The following is a 19,328-nucleotide window of genomic DNA, read 5'->3' on the forward strand; positions in this document are numbered from 1 at the left end:
AACTTTCGATTTGCACCCCCCTCATACTTTTTATATATACCGAGGGGTCTATGGGGGGGGGGGGGGTTATGACCCCCCCTAACCCCACCCCCCTGCCTACGCCACTGTGTTGAGTGCTCTTCCCTAGAATAGCTTACAATTCTAAATGTGAATTAAATAATACTCATATTCAATCGGAAATAGTTACAATTTTAAAAATTTACATTGACATGGCCCCTAATTTTATTTAAACGAGTTTACCAGTCTTTTCATTCAATGAGACTTGTGGGCATATTCAGTGATTTATTTAAAACTCTTTGTTCAAATAATTTATTTAAAATAAACAATTTAGCAACAAAGCTAATTTGTCCTTTCAATACGGTTCAAAGAAAATAAATCTCTCGAGTTCAAAAGCGCCATTTTCATCACACTTGAGAGACACATTCTTTGTTGTAAGATTGGATAGATGTAATGTTTACTTAACTTCTCTGTTTTCACAAAGCTTAACAAATGACCCAGTTTCAAAGTTTATTTTTAAATTTGGTTTTATCTTTCATCATTATCGTGTTTTCCCGTTCGTGCCCAAGTTACATGGGACAATAAGGTAGAGTTCACCTGTTTCAAAGACCTCGGCATACATGGGGATAGAGTGGTCAACATTAGGTGTAGCCGCCTTTGTTTCCCTAACGTGAGTCAGGTACCCATCATAGCTAGGTGAACTCATGGACACTCTACAGACTCAAACATGAAATCCGAACACGAGACTTTATTGTTTGAAGCCGTGAACTCTACCATCTGAACACGCAATTCTTTTTCTTCATATATAGTGTAAAAATGTCACATGGTTTAGAACACAAGGCCAACTATTTAGCCCATACAACACTTTTAGAAATGAGTTACTATGGCAACGGACACAGCAACAGAAGAAGAGATCCTCCAGAGAAAAAAACAGATGGATTTGCCGCACACCCAGAAGGCTGTGTGCAGGCCTAGAGACCCTCTCATGGAATCCACTAGAAAAAAAGAAAAATAGTTCGACCGAGGAAGACCTAGAGACGTGACCCGGAAGAAGACACCAAGAAGATTGGATACACCTGGGGACAGTTGGAGAGACTAGCCCAGGACACCTGGGGACAGTTGGAGAGACTAGCCCAGGAACCTGGGAGACAGTTGGAGAGACTAGCCCAGGACAGGATACACCTGGGGACAGTTGGAGAGACTAGCCCAGGACAGAGATACACCTGGGGACAGTTGGAGAGACTAGCCCAGGACAGAGATACACCTGGGGACAGTTGGAGAGACTAGCCCAGGACAGAGATACCTCACCAAGAAGATTGGATACACCTGGGAGACAGTTGGAGAGACTAGCACAGGACAGGATACACCTGGGGACAGTTGGAGAGACTAGCCCAGGACAGAGATGCCTGACACCAAGAAGATTGGATACACCTGGGGCCTATTTCCAGGGAAGGGCATCAGGCTGACCTAACAAAACACGTCAAGAAAACTTCATGTATTTCGGTTGTGACTCTTTACGTGGTACTATAGCGTCATTTCCCGTTTTTCTGCTTTACGCCCTCCTCTAAGAAATAGTTTTAAATAAATTAAAAATATAATTTAATTGTGTGATGGCATATTCAGGCATGCATTTACTAATCGTTTTCTTTGTTTCCACAAATCTGTTGTTAACGCGATTAGATACAGAAGATGGGGTAGTTGATACATCACAAACATTTGAAATTAAATATTTGGAAACAACACGTTATGTTATTTCATAACCGTTTAGCTTTTCCTGTAAATTTTTGTATGTATATTTCATTCCAACTTTTGTCGCTTCCGTGATTTTAATGCGGTGTTAGATTCAGAATTGCATAATTTATCGATTTAATCTCATCCTGATTGGATTAGATTAAACTATGTTTAGGATATCATAGTTACACAATTTTAATTCATCTTTATTGGATTAAATTAAATTAAAAAAAAAATAGCAATAACCAAAAGTGCAGTATTACATCCTTAAATGTTAAGTCATCCACAGCGAATCTTTTTTTTTCTGTAACACGGGGTATGTGTGGGTGTTGAAGGTGGATAGATGTGGGAAGTTGTGGGTGGTTGTGCGGGTGGGGAGGGGTTAGAAAAATACGAAGTTCTCTCACCTATTAAGGCGCAATGCAGACCCCTGCATGCCAATCACAGTCTTTGTACCGTCTAAAGCGGAATTCCCATCGTCGCTGTCTTTTGTTGTTCGGTGACGTCACCCGGGACATCCCAGCCGTGGTGACTCAACGGTCACGTGTCACTGGTTCCCACAGCGAGGTCGCGTCAGCTGAGTGGTGGGAGGGGGGGGGGGGGGGAGAGGGTTGGTGTCTTAGCTCTCACTCGCCGCCACAGTTCTCACCCACACAGCCGAGTCTACCTGTGTCGCTGTGTTACCTGGGATTTTATTTTTTACTTCACCTGGCTATCGAGGAGGATTTTGTTTGACCTGTTAATTGGACATTTCTCTGACTAATTTACTCACACAAAAAGTTTGTGATTTTTAAATTTTTTATTGAACTGTTGTCTGTTTAATTAATCAATAATATTAATCAATAGTGCTTCCAAATCTTGCTTGAGCTATAGATCACAAAGTCAGGAGGAGGTCAGGAAATCTGGGTTGCGTTTATTAAAAAAAATTCTTGATATGTATTAATTTAATGATTTTGTTAAATTTATAAACATACATGAATACATGCATGTTAATTGTACTGTTGAATTAAATTCTGAATTAATGTAGTGAAATCTTAACCTCTGAAATTTTAAATCTGAACCTACCAGCAATATTTTCACACAAAAATTACAACACATTTTTTTGTATTTTAAGAGTTTTTATAAGAAAAAACTAATTTGTTTAATCATTGTCATAACAGTGGGGATTAATCTAGGATTAATGGGATGAACGCTTTACTAGAAAACCTGGCATTTAGTATCAGATGATGATTTCTTGCATACATTAATCTAATTCAATTAGGCCTACCAATTAAGCTGATAAAAATAATATTTATTATATTTTCTTCTTTATTCATACATTTTTTAAATGTACTAAAACCAAGAACATGAACACAACTCTACATCAAAGTAAAGACAAAGGTTTTTCTTTAGACGTCTTTTCATACAGTTTTGCGAAGAATATATTGAGCGAGTGTTTCATTGTAATGATTTTGTTTCCAAATCAAATAAAAACGGATATCGAATATTGAAGAAATTTTATTTTTGTATGTAAGGAAATGTCAACACATATTTTAAATGTTTTCTATTATTGTATGGAAGGTAAAGTAAAAAAATATATTAAACTCCTTATTTTGGTATGGCAGGAAGCGTACATTTTTTTTACTTTCTCGTATATACGAAGTATAGAGAAAGTATTGTAATCGTGCACAAAAATCACTTGAAATTTTAACAATTTTCACCGTATTACACCTCAGTCCTTCATCACATCCGAAGTATAGAGGACTTATTTTAATCGGGCAAAAATTATCAATCCAGATTTATCAAAATTAAGAGGTTTTATGCGTAATCCAGTCTGAAAAACTGGGCTTTGCAATTCTGTCCGTATGTTGATGAAATTTCATATATAAGTATTTTATCAAAATCGTAGATCCGTATCAACTTTTGAGCGATTTCCGATAACCGAATTTTTCAAAAGCCTATAACTTGAGTACTATTTCAGATAGATAAATGAAATTTCACATGTAAGTAAAAGATCTAATTCTCTACCTTCTGTTAAATTTTGAGTAATTTCCGTTGACCGGAAGTAGTAATTTACGCTACTTCCGATTTCTCAAAAAACTAATGTAAATTTTAAAGTACCAATAATATTGCGCGCTATTGTGCACTTTTTTATTTGGCGTTCACTAGTTCACTTGGCGTGCAATTATTTTGTCTACGAGATTTTATTCTATTTTTAAAACTTTAAGTATTTAAAATGGATTAAAAATCATGTCAATAGCCCGAGTTCCCATCCCCTGTTGTTTTATATAAGAATATTCGAGAAAGTTTAGGGGAGATCACTGCCGGTTTATTTTAATTTGGTAGATGTGCTCATTTTAATAAAACAGTGACCTCGATTTTTAAACACATTGCGCTGTTTTTAAAACGAGCGCTAACGCTCAGGATTATATACTTTGCATTCTTTTAGAAGCCTGTAAACTTGACGTTAAACTAACGTGGGAACGTCCACTTGCACCTGACATGTCACCCGCCCCCTCCCACCGTCGACAAAAGCTGACTTTTGTCTGACCCCCCTGCCATTGTGGACGTCATACATGAATGAGCCGTACCCGTGTGACACCTGGGGTAGGGGTGTGACCCAGGTGATACCTGGGACAGGTAGGGACGGGAGGGTGATGGGTGGAATCTAGGTGATACTCTTAGCAGGTATGGACGGGAGGTGGGACATGTAGAGAGGGGAGGTGGGACAGGTAGGGACGGGAGGGTGATGGGTGGAATCTAGGTGATACTTGGAGCAGGTAGGGACGGGAGGGTGATGTGTGGGATGCTGGTTTAGCCTGCTGATACAGAGGTAGAATTACAGTCCTGTGTGTAGGTACGGAATGTTGGTTGGTGGTGGTGGGGTGGTAGTGTATTGGCGGTACTGATGATAATGATAGTGGTGGTGGTAATTTAGTGGTGCTGGGGGTAGTAGTGTAGTGGAGGTGGTAATGGTGGTAATGGTAGTGGTGGTAGTGGTGGTGGTAGTGGTGGTAGTAATTTTTAAATGTATAACTAATTAAGTCGATATTCAAATTCACATCTTTAAATAAATCAATCGATTTTATCTCTTCTAAAATATTAAATCAGTACCTGTAGATCCACAAATTTCATGGAATCTTGAGCAACGCCTGTCCGTTAGTTCACCAATGCCACGCCCCTAGACCATAACAACTAAACCCTTAACCCAAACACTCTAACCATAACCCTGGGTCTACACCCTGTAAACCATTACCATAAAACTGCAATCCTAAATTCAAAACCATTTATACAGACACAAACTTTGGACTTAAAATCTTATGTTGTACTTTATAACCCAAATCCTAATTTCAAACACAGTAATACACAACCGAACCACTATTTCTCTAAACCTAACCCTAACCCTGGGTTCACAACCAGTAAACCTTAACCATAAATCTGCAATCCTAAATTTAAACTTATTAACCCTAATCACGAATTTAAAATCAAATAATTAACTTTATAACTCTCCCTAAACCAGTATTTCTTCCAGACTTTTTTTTTCTCCGGGAGGAGGCGGCAGTTGATATTTTCGGGGTGGGGGGTGGGGTGATTTTTTTCGAGGGGGGGGGGGGAGGAGGGCCTTTGCTCATCCTAGAGATGCCTGGAAGAAACTCTGCCCTAAACTCAGACAAAGTAATACACAATCTAACCATCCCAGCCCTAACAAGAGATTCAAACCCCCTATCCAATTCCCCTACATCAAATCAACAGCCCTACAACAGCCCCTATACCAGCCCCTACAACAACCCTCCAACATCCATACAACAGCCCTACAACAACCCTACAACAGCCCTACAACAACCCTACAACAGCCCCTACATCAGACCTACAACAAACCCTACAACAAACCTACAACAGCCTAACAACAACCCTACAACAGCCCTACAACAGCCTTACAACAGCCTAACAACAACCCTACAACAACCTTACAACAGCCCCTACATTAGGCCCTACAACAGCCCCTACAACAACCCCTACAACAGCCCCTACAACAACCCCTACAACAACCCTACAACAGCCCCTACAACAACCCTACAACAGCCCCTACAACAGCCACTACAACAACCATACAACAGCCCCTACAACAGCCCTACAACAGCCCCTACAACAACCATACAACAGCCACTACAACAACCATACAACAGCCCCTACAACAGACCAACAACAGCACTACAACAGCCCTACAACAGCCCATACAACAGCCCTACAACAGCCCCAACAACAGCACTACAACAGCCCTACAACAGCCCATACAACAGCCCTACAACAGCCCCAACAACAGCACTACAACAGCACTACAACAGCCCTACAACAGCCCATACAATAACCCTACAACAGCCCCTACAACAGCCCCTATGTGATGGTACGAAAAAATCTTTGTTTGAATTTCTTCTTGTTGCACCAGTTGTGAGGGTGGGGATTTTTAAGATGCGAAACGAATGAATCCAATAACACACAGTTCAGTTCCAAATACAAAGTTCTTTATTAAAATTATAAATCAATTTCCTATCTAACTAGCCTGTTCGATACTATCCACTACTATTACTAACTCTACTAACACGCCCTTCCATGACCAATCCTACCACTATCTACATTCTAACTGTTCTCTACATAACTACGTCTGCTCCATTCTACAACCTAACACCTTCTGCCCTCTTCGCTAGCTACCTATCAACTGCCGCTAATCTCTCTACTACTGACCCACGCCTCAGTCGTCAGCTGACCGTCCCACGTGACCGGTCAGCCCTGTGCGCCCATTGGCCTCTCTAACCAACCAACTAGGCCTATAGTCTGTTTCTGCTAACCTATATCTGCTAAACATGTCTGACGTAATCTTGCGTCATCACATATCTCCCTCCCTTTCTGTAGCTGACAAATTATATTTTTCAGCGTCTACTACTAATCTAATACATCAACAACTATCTATCTTACTACTCTATTCTATCCCTAACATTAATCATATAAATCAAATACAAAATGGGACAGCACAGTTTACAAAAACATAAACTCTTGTGTCTGTGTTCTTGAAAGAAATGTCATTGTTCTAGTTCCTGAAATCTTGTGGTGTGACTGGTGTCTCTGCTTGCTAATGTATGTCTATGTTATGGTATGTGTGAATTCAATCATGTGTAACTCAGTTCTGGCTAGGTTGTCGTGTACTGGCCTTGAGCTAATCTTAGTGGTAATGTGTAACTGGTTGAACGGGCTCTGCGAGCAGTGTAAGTGTATGTGTAAGTGTTATGTAATTGTTGGCGTTCCTCTGTGGTGGGTGGGTTGTGGCGAGTTTTGATGTAAATTCCCGTGAGGCGGGTGTAGGCGTAACTTTCGTTGGTCAATGTGATGACGCAACAAACTCAACGCTGGTTGAGACGTCCACGTAGAGTGATTATACGATGAACTGGAGCTGTCTGATGCGGTGGCGAACAATGACGTAACATTCCGACGCTGGGAACTTGGACGATGGGTCTTCTACCCTTTGTATGTGCCGACGTAGGTTAACTTAGCTGGCGGTCTGTTAGATAACCCCAGGGTGGGGCTAAGCGGTGGCGATGCGTCCGCTGTCTTGACCAGGGCAATTCACTTCCAGCAGGCTGTTCGCTGTCCAGGTAACTCAACGTAATCAGGGCTTCAGGTGGCGGCACTCTTTGAAGTGTGTCCCTCATCTCGTCTCATTCTGTGTAAGCGCTGGTGGGTCTGAAAATTGTATTACGAGACCATGAGCAATGGCTTTACGTGACTATCTTAGTGCCCGCAGAGACAAGTATTCAGACAGAGGTACCTTCCATTTAAAAAAAACCTCAATCCCAAATTTAAACGTGCTGAACATTTGTCTGGCGGCATAACAAACATTAAAAAAATAACATTACAACATAACCAAATAAAAAATCAGTACACTATAATCTAACAACAATCTGTAAAGCCTAATAAACTCAATAGACGTAAACACTACTAGAGCTTAGAAATAGCTTCACAAAAAGAATAGACATGTAAGTGTATACAAATAATCGTGCCGTTTCACATAACATTTGAACACGTAATCATATAGCGGAGCAGCTCTCACTATCTGACTTCTGACAAAAACTGGCTGGCTTGACTTAATGACTGACTTCACTTTTGACTTCAGTAACTTGACTTATTTCACTTTAACTGACTTCAGTAATTTCACTTATTTCACTTGACTTCAGTAACGTGACTGACTTCAATTTAACGACTGATTCCACTTTGACGACTTCAAATACTTCAACTTGACGACTAACTTCACTTTGAAGACTAACTTGACCTCGACGACTTCACTTCAATTCAACTTAAAAGACTTCACTGACCGACTTAAACTTCGACGACTTAAACGTCTTCACTGTGACTTCAAAGACTTTTCCTTGACTTCAAGAACTTCAATATGACTTCAATAACTTATTGACTGACTTGACTGACTTCAAATAACTTCTTTGACTTCACGCCGATTTCTCGGCGACTTAGATTAACAGAAAAAAAAAACTCGACTTGACTTTAGTCCTATGTTCAAAATCATTCGTGGGGGCGTTCCGGGTCAAATGCTTGGTCATGGGGTTAATGTGCTAAGACCGATGGGGTAGATGGTTACATTGTAGCTGTTCTATGAGTTGTGTGATATCATTTTGTAATCTGGAAATCGTTTGCTGTTGTGCTGTACATACTAACTTGAGAGAATTGTAGCTTTCTATTGCAGGACATTGTTGACATGGGGTTGGCGCGTGTCTATGTGTGTTGTGTGTGTGTAGAGGAAAGTCAACAAAACCAAGAAAACAGGGCGTAACAATAGAATGTATAAGGCAGAAAAACCACTGGTACAAACTGTCCAGCACGGGTATAAACCCAAACGTTTAAAAAAATGTTGGAAGGTACTTATCTTTTTGAATATGGTGACAGTTCCCTTGTATTTCAAACTCGTTCCGACTGAAGAAGTCCGCTTTGTGATGAGTTAGAGAAAGCAGTCTTACTCCGTCATGAGTAAACCGATATACTTTCTTTCCCGTACTCGATCCGCGGTTCGTCCCGAGCTCCGCCAGTTGTGATGGTACGAAAAAATCTTTGTTTGAATTTCTTCTTGTTGCACCAGTTGTGAGGGTGGGGATTTTTAAGATGCGAAACGAATGAATCCAATAACACACAGTTCAGTTCCAAATACAAAGTTCTTTATTAAAATTATAAATCAATTTCCTATCTAACTAGCCTGTTCGATACTATCCACTACTATTACTAACTCTACTAACACGCCCTTCCATGACCAATCCTACCACTATCTACATTCTAACTGTTCTCTACATAACTACGTCTGCTCCATTCTACAACCTAACACCTTCTGCCCTCTTCGCTAGCTACCTATCAACTGCCGCTAATCTCTCTACTACTGACCCACGCCTCAGTCGTCAGCTGACCGTCCCACGTGACCGGTCAGCCCTGTGCGTCCATTGGCCTCTCTAACCAACCAACTAGGCCTATAGTCTGTGTCTGCTAACCTATATCTGCTAAACATGTCTGACGTAATCTTGCGTCATCACACCCTACAACAGCCCTTACAACACCCCTTACAACAGCCCATACAACAGCCCTACAACAGCACTACAACAGCCCTACAACAACCCATACAACAGCCCCTACAACAGCCTCTACAACAGCCCTATAACAACACATACAACAGCCTTACAACAACCCCTACAACAACCCCTACAACAACCTTACAGCAACCCCTACAACAGCCCTACAACAGCCCCTACAACAGCCCCTACAACAGCCCTACAACAACCCCTACAACAGCCCAACAACAGCCTCTACAACAGCCCTAAAATAGCCCTACAACAGCCCCTACAACAGCCCCTACAACAGCCCCTACAACAGCCCCTACAACAACCCCTACAACAACCTTACAGCAACCCCTACAACATCCCTACAACAGCCCTACAACAGCCCCTACAACAGCCCCTACAATAGCCCTACAACAGCCCCTACAACAACCCTACAACAGCCCTACAACAGCCCCTACAACAGCCCCTACAACAGCCTTATAACAGCCCTACAACAGCCTTACAACAACCCTACAACAGCCCTACAACAGCCCCTACAACAGCCCCTACAACAGCCTTATAACAGCCCTACAACAGCCTTACAACAACCCTACAACACCCCCTACAACAGCCCCTACAGCAACCCCTACAACAGCCCTACAACAACCCCTACAACAGCCTTATAACAGCCCTACAACAGCCTTACAACAACCCTACAACAACCCTACAACAGCCCCTACAACAGCCCCTACAACAGCCCCTACAACAGCCCCTACAACAACCCCTACAACAGCCCCTACAACAACCCCTACAACAGCCTCTACAACACCCCCTACAACATCCCTACAACAGCCCCTACAACAGCCCCTACAACAGCCTTATAACAGCCCTACAACAGCCTTACAACAACCCTACAACACCCCCTACAACAGCCCCTACAACAACCATACAACAGCCCCTACAACAGCCCCTACAACAGCCCTACAACAGCCCCTACAACAGCCTTACAACAGCCCCTACAACAGCCTTACAACACCCCCTACAACAGCCCTACAACAACCCCTACAACAACCCCTACAACAACCCCTACAACACCCCCTACAACAACCCCTACAACAACCCTACAACAGCCCCTACAACAACCATACAACAGCCCCTACAACAGCCTTACAACAACCTTACAACACCCCCTACAACAACCCTACAACAACCCCTACAACAGCCCCTACAACAGCCCCTACAACAACCCCTACAACAGCCCCTACAACAGCCCCTACAACATCCCTACAACAGCCCCTACAACAACCCCTACAACAGCCTCTACAACAACCCCTACAACAGCCCCTACAACAGCCCCTACAACATCCCATACAACAGCCCCTACAACAGCCTCTACAACAACCCCTACAACAGCCCTACGCCGAGACAAAACCAACCGTGATCCCAGCTGTTGACGTATAACATAATAACGTTGACACAGACATTTCCTGTCACGTGCAGATGTTACACGCGCACACGTTAATAAAGTACTCAACTAGAATACGTAGTAAGTCACCTGCTAGAGCGACACACTAGGAAAGGAAATTTCTAACTCCAAAACTGCGTATTTGTTTTACTCCGTCCTCCTGGTTGAGTAAATCAATATTTACAAGAAAATACGTATAGCAACAGCTTGCAACAAAACAAAAGATGTTTCGAACACACTACTTCGATAGATTGAAGATTATGTAGACACATTAACTCAACACATATTTCTTATAACATTTTTTTTGTTTCAATAAAGAGGAGTTTATATTAAGGGATAATTTTTAATTTATTTTAGAAACTGCGTAAAGCTAGCATATCAAGTTATTTATACACGCATACTCGTACCAGCATTAGCTGTTAAATTCTGACTAGAGAATCGGTTTTACCTGATAATTCATAACGGAAATATTCTTTTTGTATAGAACCGTTAATAAAATAAAATACCCTTTATCAAAATAACGGAAGTACTAAGGGGAAACAGTTTTTTTCCCCAAATAGAATAATATAATGATGTATAGTTAGGGAAATCCCCTTCTCATTTCCTAAATGGAGTCAGTTTACCATAGCCTTAAGGGGCAATCACCCAACGTCACTCATTTTTACTCGAGTCGTCTCCCTGTAATTAAGTCAATTTACACATCAGGTGTTGCTAGTACAGTGAACTGTGACAATGAGAGACCACTCGTCTAAAGGAAGGTCAGCAGGGAAGGATGACCGCTGCTTCTCCAGGCTGATAGACCGAGAACTGGCTGACCTCAAGAGTCTGGCTCTGTGGCGGGGGGCGTTGGCCGAGTTCCTGGGCTGTTTGTTCCTCAACATGTTCGCCATCAAATTTGGAATGGGCAAGGATGCGTCTCTTTTACAGGTGAGTTTCATCGTCACCTGACAGGTGATATTTTTTAAGAGAGATGTCTCGACACATATTTAAAGGGGTGTTACTTAACTAGGCAGTGGACATACACGTTTATCTCAACAGCACACGCATACAAGCAGGCACACATTCTGCACGCATATATATATATATATATATATATATATATATATATATATATATATATATATATATATATATATATATATATTTATCATGCTTGATAGTTTATTTCAAAAGGTATGTATGTATATATATGTATATATATATATATATATATATATATATATATATATATATATATATATATATATATATATATATATATATATATAATATACATATATAGGCTATATACATATATATATACGTATATACAAATATATATGTATAATATTATATATATATATATATATACATATACATATATATATATATATATATATATATATATATATATATATATATATATATATATATATATATATATCTTAGTACTGGATTCTCATTTACAAGATACTCAGACCCAATCATTCAGCGCTTCTTATAAATAATGAATTGCTCTCTATGGCGACCTAGGTTCTCTGTGAACACACGAACACACCTCTCAAGTTGCGATCGATCAGCCCTCTATGGCCGTGCGGGCATTTTTTGAATAGCTCCTGCAGCTATTTCCGGTGTGCAAACTCGGTTCATCGACCACAAAGGGGGGAGGGATGGAAAAAAATCTGGTCACGCATGAAAAAATTCAATAGGACGTGGAGAGGTGTGCATGTAGAAAGAAGAGGAAGGGGGTGGGGTGCTGCTTAGCGTGCACAGGATTAAAAATAATTTGTGCGTCGCGGGTCTATAATTGGCGGGGGAATTTTGAACGTTGTTAGCTAGACGCGAATTGTAATTTTGAAAACATATTTAGTGTGCGGGTTTTTCAAGGTTGCGTCATTTTAAAATGTTGCATGAGTTGGTTGGTTCTTTGTTGTGTGACGCCAGTTGAAGGCTGGGTGACCTCATTTAGGTTGACAAGAAGCAGCTGCAATTATGACATAATTATGTAGGCCCACACACACACACACGCACATATATAAATAAATAAATAAATAAATAAATAAATAAATAAATAAATAAATAAATATATATATATATATATATATATATATATATATATATATATATATATATATATATATATAATATATATATATATATATATATATATATATATATATATATATATATATGGGCATATATATATATGGGCATATATATATATATATATAATTATATATATATATATATATATATATATATATATATATATATATATATGATGTAGCTAGGTATGTCAAGATATGTTTCTTGAGATCGATTAGAATTTAACATCTAAGCCTGCGTTAATGTTAGGGTTTATAGGATTAGGACAAATATGTCCTGTTGGTAATATATGCATTAGATTAAAGGTCAGCGAAAAACACCACCTAAATGGAAATTTTGTTATGAAGAGATAGGTTAAACGCACGCAAGTACTTTGATCATTCAACAACACTAAGTGGTTATAATGGTGTATGCGTCGTATGGTAAGAACAGGTAAATTAGAGCTTAAAACATGTTAGGAAAATATAGGCAGTGTGTCACATGGCGGGGGTGGGTGGTCAGGTCACTTGGTCGGTGACCCCATGTAAAGGGTGATCCTGTTCAACTGCTCGTATCTGTCACTGGTCATCTCACTTCCCATTGGTTCCTACCTATTTTAACTGCTTGACCAATCGCTGTCTACATTATATATACATCTCTCCTCACTGTGATCTATTTTTAATGTTATCTAACCTTGCATCACCACACTTTTTCTTTGTTTTGTAATATTCCACAACCAATCAGCTGCTCAAATTTTTTAAACTGCGTAATACTCCAATATGTATCTTATTACCACTGGCTTGTCACGTGACTTCCGCAGGTGGCGATTGGCTGTGGTTTCTTCTTCGCCGTCATCATCACGGCGTTATCGACCGTGAGTGGAGGTCACGTTAACCCAGCCGTGTCCATTGGTTTCTTGGTCACGGGTCACATCACATTCTTCAGGTAGGTCTTTAGGTCATTAGGTCATTAGATCATTAAAAAAGTTCTAGGAAAAGTGTAGAGAGTCTCGCCGCAAAGCTTCACGCTACTTTTATGTTCAGTTTTTAGCTAAAATTTTAAGATTTGTAGAATTATTGTTATACAGAGACAGATAAACTCTACTGAATGGTCTCCGATCTTACAAAAATCTATTCACATTTTTACTATTCATGTTAATATTATGTACATGTATGGTATATACTTATGTTGTGTAATGTACTATACCTACATGTCTATTTTTAACAATTTGCAATGTATGTTTATGTTGTGTAGATGGAAAATATAATGATGTGAATATTACACACACACATACACACATACACACACACATAATATGTATATATATATATATATATATATATATATATATATATATATATATATATATATATATATATATATGCACGTGTAGCCGCAATCTATAGGGTAATTGTAGATACACCTTGTGTATATTGTGTACATCATATGTATGTTGTGTACATCTTGTGTATTTTTTGTACAGATGCCTAGTGTACACAATCTTCCAAACATCAGGGGCGATCACCGGTGCGGCCATGCTACAGGCTGTGCTGACTGACACAGGGAACCTAGGCATCATCCCAGTTAGTGATAAGGCCAGCATCAAACAGGCCCTAGGCTGTGAGATCTTCGTCACATTCTTCCTTACCTTCGTCATCATGTCGCTGGTGAGTTGTGGGACTTGGTTAGATGCTAAGTGACGCTCAACACTGTGGCGCTGTTCAAAATAAAAAAAAAATCATGAGAAAAATCGGCATTGTCCGAATGATATAATTACATATTAAAATAGCATTAATCTTTAAATATAGGGGACACCATTTTAGGTGTGTGAAACCATTTTAGGTGTATGACACAATCCGAGGTGTGTGACACCATTGAAGCCGTGTGACACCGCGCTAGATTTGCTGGTGTGTGTCACAAAAACATAATGTTAATTTAACGAGAAAATATACTGGATCACAGCTAATTGCCAATAGCTTTAGTACATGCAAAAATTACACAGACGCACCCACACACACACAGACACACATGCAAAGACAACAGACTCAAACGTAAACTTGCGCGCACGCATGCACGCAAACAAACACACACAGACACACGCACGCACTCACGCACACAAACAGACAAACACTTCAAAACCACTACCCTTGTTAGTTGTAGAGGCATTGTTAAAATGTGTGACGTGTGTATAGACAACCAAGCTGCGAATTTAAAATATTTTTAATGGTTTATTAATGAAAGCGCAACTAATTGTTTTCCTAATTTAACAATCGCTAAATGTGTAAACCTAATACAACATTCAAAATCAAACAATTTTTATTAACCTCAGGTTGATGCAGGTAGAAAAGATCTTCAAGGTTCCAAACCTTTTATAATCGGCCTGACTATTGCGATAAATATATTCTTTGGGGTAAGTAGCCAAACATTAAAATAGTCTATGATTGTTTCATTTAAAATCTTTTTTAAATTTTTTTTTTTTTACGCTGACAATATCTGGAGATGGTAGGTGGGTGAGGATGTGTGTGTGTGTGTTTTTTTTGTGTGTGTGTGTGCGTATGTTGAGGGGGTAGTGTTTAATGGAAGTGTCTGTGTCATCTATTTCTAAATATAGACAATTAAATTGGCGTTTAAATTTACAAGATTGGTAAAAAATTTACACGTTTGAATTGATGTTTAAATGTACAAGACTGGTAAAAAGCCATCAATGTCTTTACAAACCCACGTTTCTCACCTGTCCACAGGAGGATCTGTCTGGTGGTGCCATGAATCCTGTCAGGAACTTTGGACCTGCGCTCATACTGGGACAGTTTAAAAACACCTGGGTGAGTACACCTGGGGGTGGGAGGGGGGGATTTCACGGGCGGTTACTTACTGGCAGCGGATGTAGGGTTAGTTTATTCCTTTAAAACCAAGTTAGAAGAAGATAGCCTGCGATCAACTAACACTCTACCTAGTCGCCTTCACTGGCCCACACACGAGTCAAATACAACTCAACCCTTTGTAAACATAGGAACTCATAGTGTTTTACCATGGGACCCAACGTTGTGTTGTAAATAGTCAATTATAATCAGTTAATTTGTCGATTATATTTAAAAAAAGTGCTATTATCAAATTATTATCACGTTAAAAAAACAACGAAAAACGTACTATAAAACAAATAATTACGGCGTGGCCTGGCGGTAGAGTGCTAGACTGCTAACCCGAGAATCACGAGTACGAATCTGGGTTCGAATCAGTGGAACGTCCCGGAGTACACCCAGCTCTGATCGGTACCTAACTTACGTTACAAAGGCGGCTGGGCATATCAGAAGAACTCTACTTCATCTGCCCGATCTGTCTTTTGGCACGAACTGGATTAAGAAGAATAAGAAACGAATTATTAAGTCTTTCTAATACGTGTTTCTTCCATTCTCAGGTGTACTGGCTCGGTCCCGTGGTTGGTGGCATCGCAGGGTCCTTGACCTATGACCTTCTGTTCGCCACGAGCCCGTGTACACTGTACAGGATGTACAAGCGTGACGCCGTACACGACCAGGAGCAGACGACAGGAGAGGAGGGTCAGGTCCGTCAGACCATGCTCCGCGACAAACACACGGACGTTTGAGCTTCAGTGCAACGTGAAATGTGCAGCGAGATTCTTAAAACGTGCAATGGGTTTCTCTAAATACGCATCAGGTTCTGAAAATGTGCAATGGGATTCTCAAAATGTGCAATGAGATTGTAAGATGAAGCAACGAAAGTGTGCGAGAAATTCTTAAAATACGCATGTTGATTCTCTAATTCTTTTCAGTTTTTAAGTGAATATTGTGGATTCTGAAAATGTTCTGTTTCTAAAAGAAGAGATTCATAATCGCAGGAAATAATTATATTTCTATCCTGAATAATGCTAGTAAAAAAGTATTTTTAAAAAGACAAGTACTTATAAAGTTTAGGTTATGATTATGTTCATTTTCTGGTAACGTTTAGATTCCAAGAGTTATCTGTTTCTGATAATGCTAAGGTTCTGATTTAACTATCCGGGTTCTAAAAATGTTGAAGTTCGGATACTGTATAGGTTCTGATAATTGTCCTCATTCTGGTAATGTTCAGATCCTGATTAGGTACAGTTTCTGGTAATGGTCTAATTCTGGTGATATTAAGGTTAAGGTTATGGTAATGTTCAGGTTCTAATTAAATACAGGTTCTAATTAGATGATGCTCTAGATTCTAATTCGATTCAGGTTCTAATTAAATGATACTCAGATTCTAATTTAGTTCAAGTTTTTGAATTTCTTAATGTTTCGGGTCTAATGCTGTTCAAGTTCTAATAACATTAAAGTTCTGATAATGTTGAGATAGGATAAGATTCAGATTCTCGCCAACGTTCAGGTTTTTATACTGTTCAGATTCCGATAATATTCAAGTTCTGATAATATTCAGATTCTGAAAATGTTCAGGATTTGTAAAATTACTGTATGATCTGCAAATAGGGCTTTTTAATATTTAAACCAGTATGCAAAAGCCGATTAGTTTTCAGAATTTTTACTGCATTTGTTTTGGGTTCTTATAAATATTTTAAATAGTCATTTTAATGTATTTTGTACAATAATTTTATACAATTTTTTGTGGTTATGTTTAAGAACCTGTTGTTTGGGCAGCTTTATGAATTTGTATGTTCATCTTTATGAAATGTGTTTGATTTTTTTCACGAAATATATGTGGTCATCTATATGAATCTTTTGCCAGATCTTTTTGATCAATCACTTCATATGGTAGTCTACCTTATTTTTTAAAAAGTGTCATGCATTTTGCAAAATAAAATAAAAAAAAACAAACCCTCTGCTTTATTGAATAATTTTTTTGAAACCGCAAAAGCAATCATTATATAAAAAATACAAGATTCAGCAATAGAAATATAGAAATGGTGACAAGATATAGAATACAAAGCTCTATTATAATTACTCTTAATTTTGTAAATACTCGAATAGATTGTTGATTTTAAATTTCTTTATGAAATTGAATAAATAATTTGTTTTCCTTTATGAGTAAATGTAAACTTTTCAAAATAGTTCTCAAAAAAAAAAAAAAAAAAATTAGTCAAAGGGAGATAGTACATGTTAATAACGCAAACAAAATATTACCAGAGTTATGTACCTTCTTAACATAAATCGTGCTGAAGTTTGTAAACTAATGTAAACTCTACATCTAATGTGTCGTAGCTATTAATTTTTTTTTACTTTAAAAAAAGTTTACTCTTAATGACTGAATTAAAAATAGCTAGATCAAAAGCACGTTTACTTAAAGTACCACTTTATGGCAAATTCTTAAAATCAATCGTGTCGTTCTTTAAAGTCAATGTGAAGTGATAGCAGAATATGTTAAGGTGGAACCATGCTGAATTTAATACTCATTTTTATATTTCGTTGGCCTCCTGATTAGCTGGACCACTTTGTCCTAACCTGGGCCAACTTCGTCCTAGCCTGGGAAAACTTCGTCCTAACCTGGGCCAACATTGTCCTAACCTGGGCCAACTTTGTCTTAACCTGGGCCAACTTTGTCTTAACCTGGGCTAACTTTGCTCTATCCTGGGCCAACGTCGTCCTAGCCTGGGCCAACATTGTCCTAACCTGGGCCAACTTCGTCCTAACCTGGGCCAACATTGTCCTATCCTGGGCCAACTTCGTCCTAGCCTGGGCCAACTTCGTCCTAACCTGGGCCAACTTTGTCCTAACCTGGGCCAACATTGTCCTATCCTGGGCCAACTTCGTCCTAGCCTGGGCCAACTTCGTCCTAGCCTGGGCCAACTTTGTCCTAACCTGGGCCAACTTTGTCCTAACCTGGGCCAACTTCGTCCTAGCCTGGGCCAACTTTGTCCTAACCTGGGCCAACTTTGTCCTAACCTGGGCCAACTTTGTCTAACCTGGGCCAACTTTGTCTAACCTGGGCCAACTTTGTCTAACCTGGGCCAACTTTGTCTAACCTAGGCCAACTTCGTCCTAACCTGGGCCAACCATATTTGATGTCCTATCTTTCAGTGGCAGTGTTGAACATATTGTAGCCAGATATATGAATGGATTGTGTGGGCAAATATATGAATGGATTGTGTGGGTGGATATATGAATGGATTGTTTGGTCTTGTATTGGTGATGCCCGTTTATATTCGAACGGCTATATTTAGATCATATGAAGTTAAGTCAATCAAGACGACTAAACTCCTTCGACGCCTTGATAATGATGACAGTTAACCAAAAACAAAGTTTACCAGCCCAATCACAGCTGTGACAGAGTTGTCGGTCTTGTGGATCTTGTTAGTGCATACAACACCAGGTGGAGCTTATGTGTGTCACCGTGTCACGTGATGATGTAACGTCAGTGGGGACCAATGGTCAGCGTGCTACTGGACATCTCAACAATGACTGGAGGAAAATGTATCTAACCAAGGTCCTAGTCAATGACATTGTGGTGTCCTATATAGCGTGTGAGTCAGTTCGATGCCTATGGAGAGGCTTACTCAATTTGGAATCTCATAT

General features: G+C 39.4%; 1 protein-coding gene across 1 annotated transcript; it reads left to right on the top strand.

Annotated features, from left to right (window-relative positions):
- The first annotated feature begins 2,395 nt into the window (after positions 1-2,395).
- On the top strand, positions 2,396-17,539 carry LOC131936147 (aquaporin-like). Its single transcript, XM_059293056.1, has 7 exons — positions 2,396-2,507; positions 11,461-11,682; positions 13,640-13,764; positions 14,303-14,486; positions 15,149-15,229; positions 15,561-15,641; positions 16,235-17,539. Exons 2-7 carry the CDS (start codon positions 11,488-11,490, stop codon positions 16,421-16,423), a joined length of 855 nt encoding a protein of 284 aa, XP_059149039.1. The 5' UTR covers positions 2,396-2,507; positions 11,461-11,487; the 3' UTR covers positions 16,424-17,539.
- Positions 17,540-19,328: the final 1,789 nt, after the last annotated feature.

Source organism: Physella acuta, unplaced genomic scaffold (assembly GCF_028476545.2).
Source record: "Physella acuta isolate Inbredline_101_S28 unplaced genomic scaffold, ASM2847654v3 ptg000169l, whole genome shotgun sequence".
NCBI lineage: Eukaryota > Metazoa > Mollusca > Gastropoda > Physidae > Physella > Physella acuta.

Bases quoted from the DNA above. Each gene is read 5' to 3' on its own strand.
- LOC131936147 (XM_059293056.1), top strand. From the start codon at position 11,488: ATGAGAGACCACTCGTCTAAAGGAAGGTCAGCAGGGAAGGATGACCGC. The intron at 14,487-15,148 runs GTGAGTTGTGGG...TATTAACCTCAG, and splicing joins CCTTCGTCATCATGTCGCTG to GTTGATGCAGGTAGAAAAGA. The intron at 15,642-16,234 runs GTGAGTACACCT...TTCCATTCTCAG, and splicing joins GACAGTTTAAAAACACCTGG to GTGTACTGGCTCGGTCCCGT.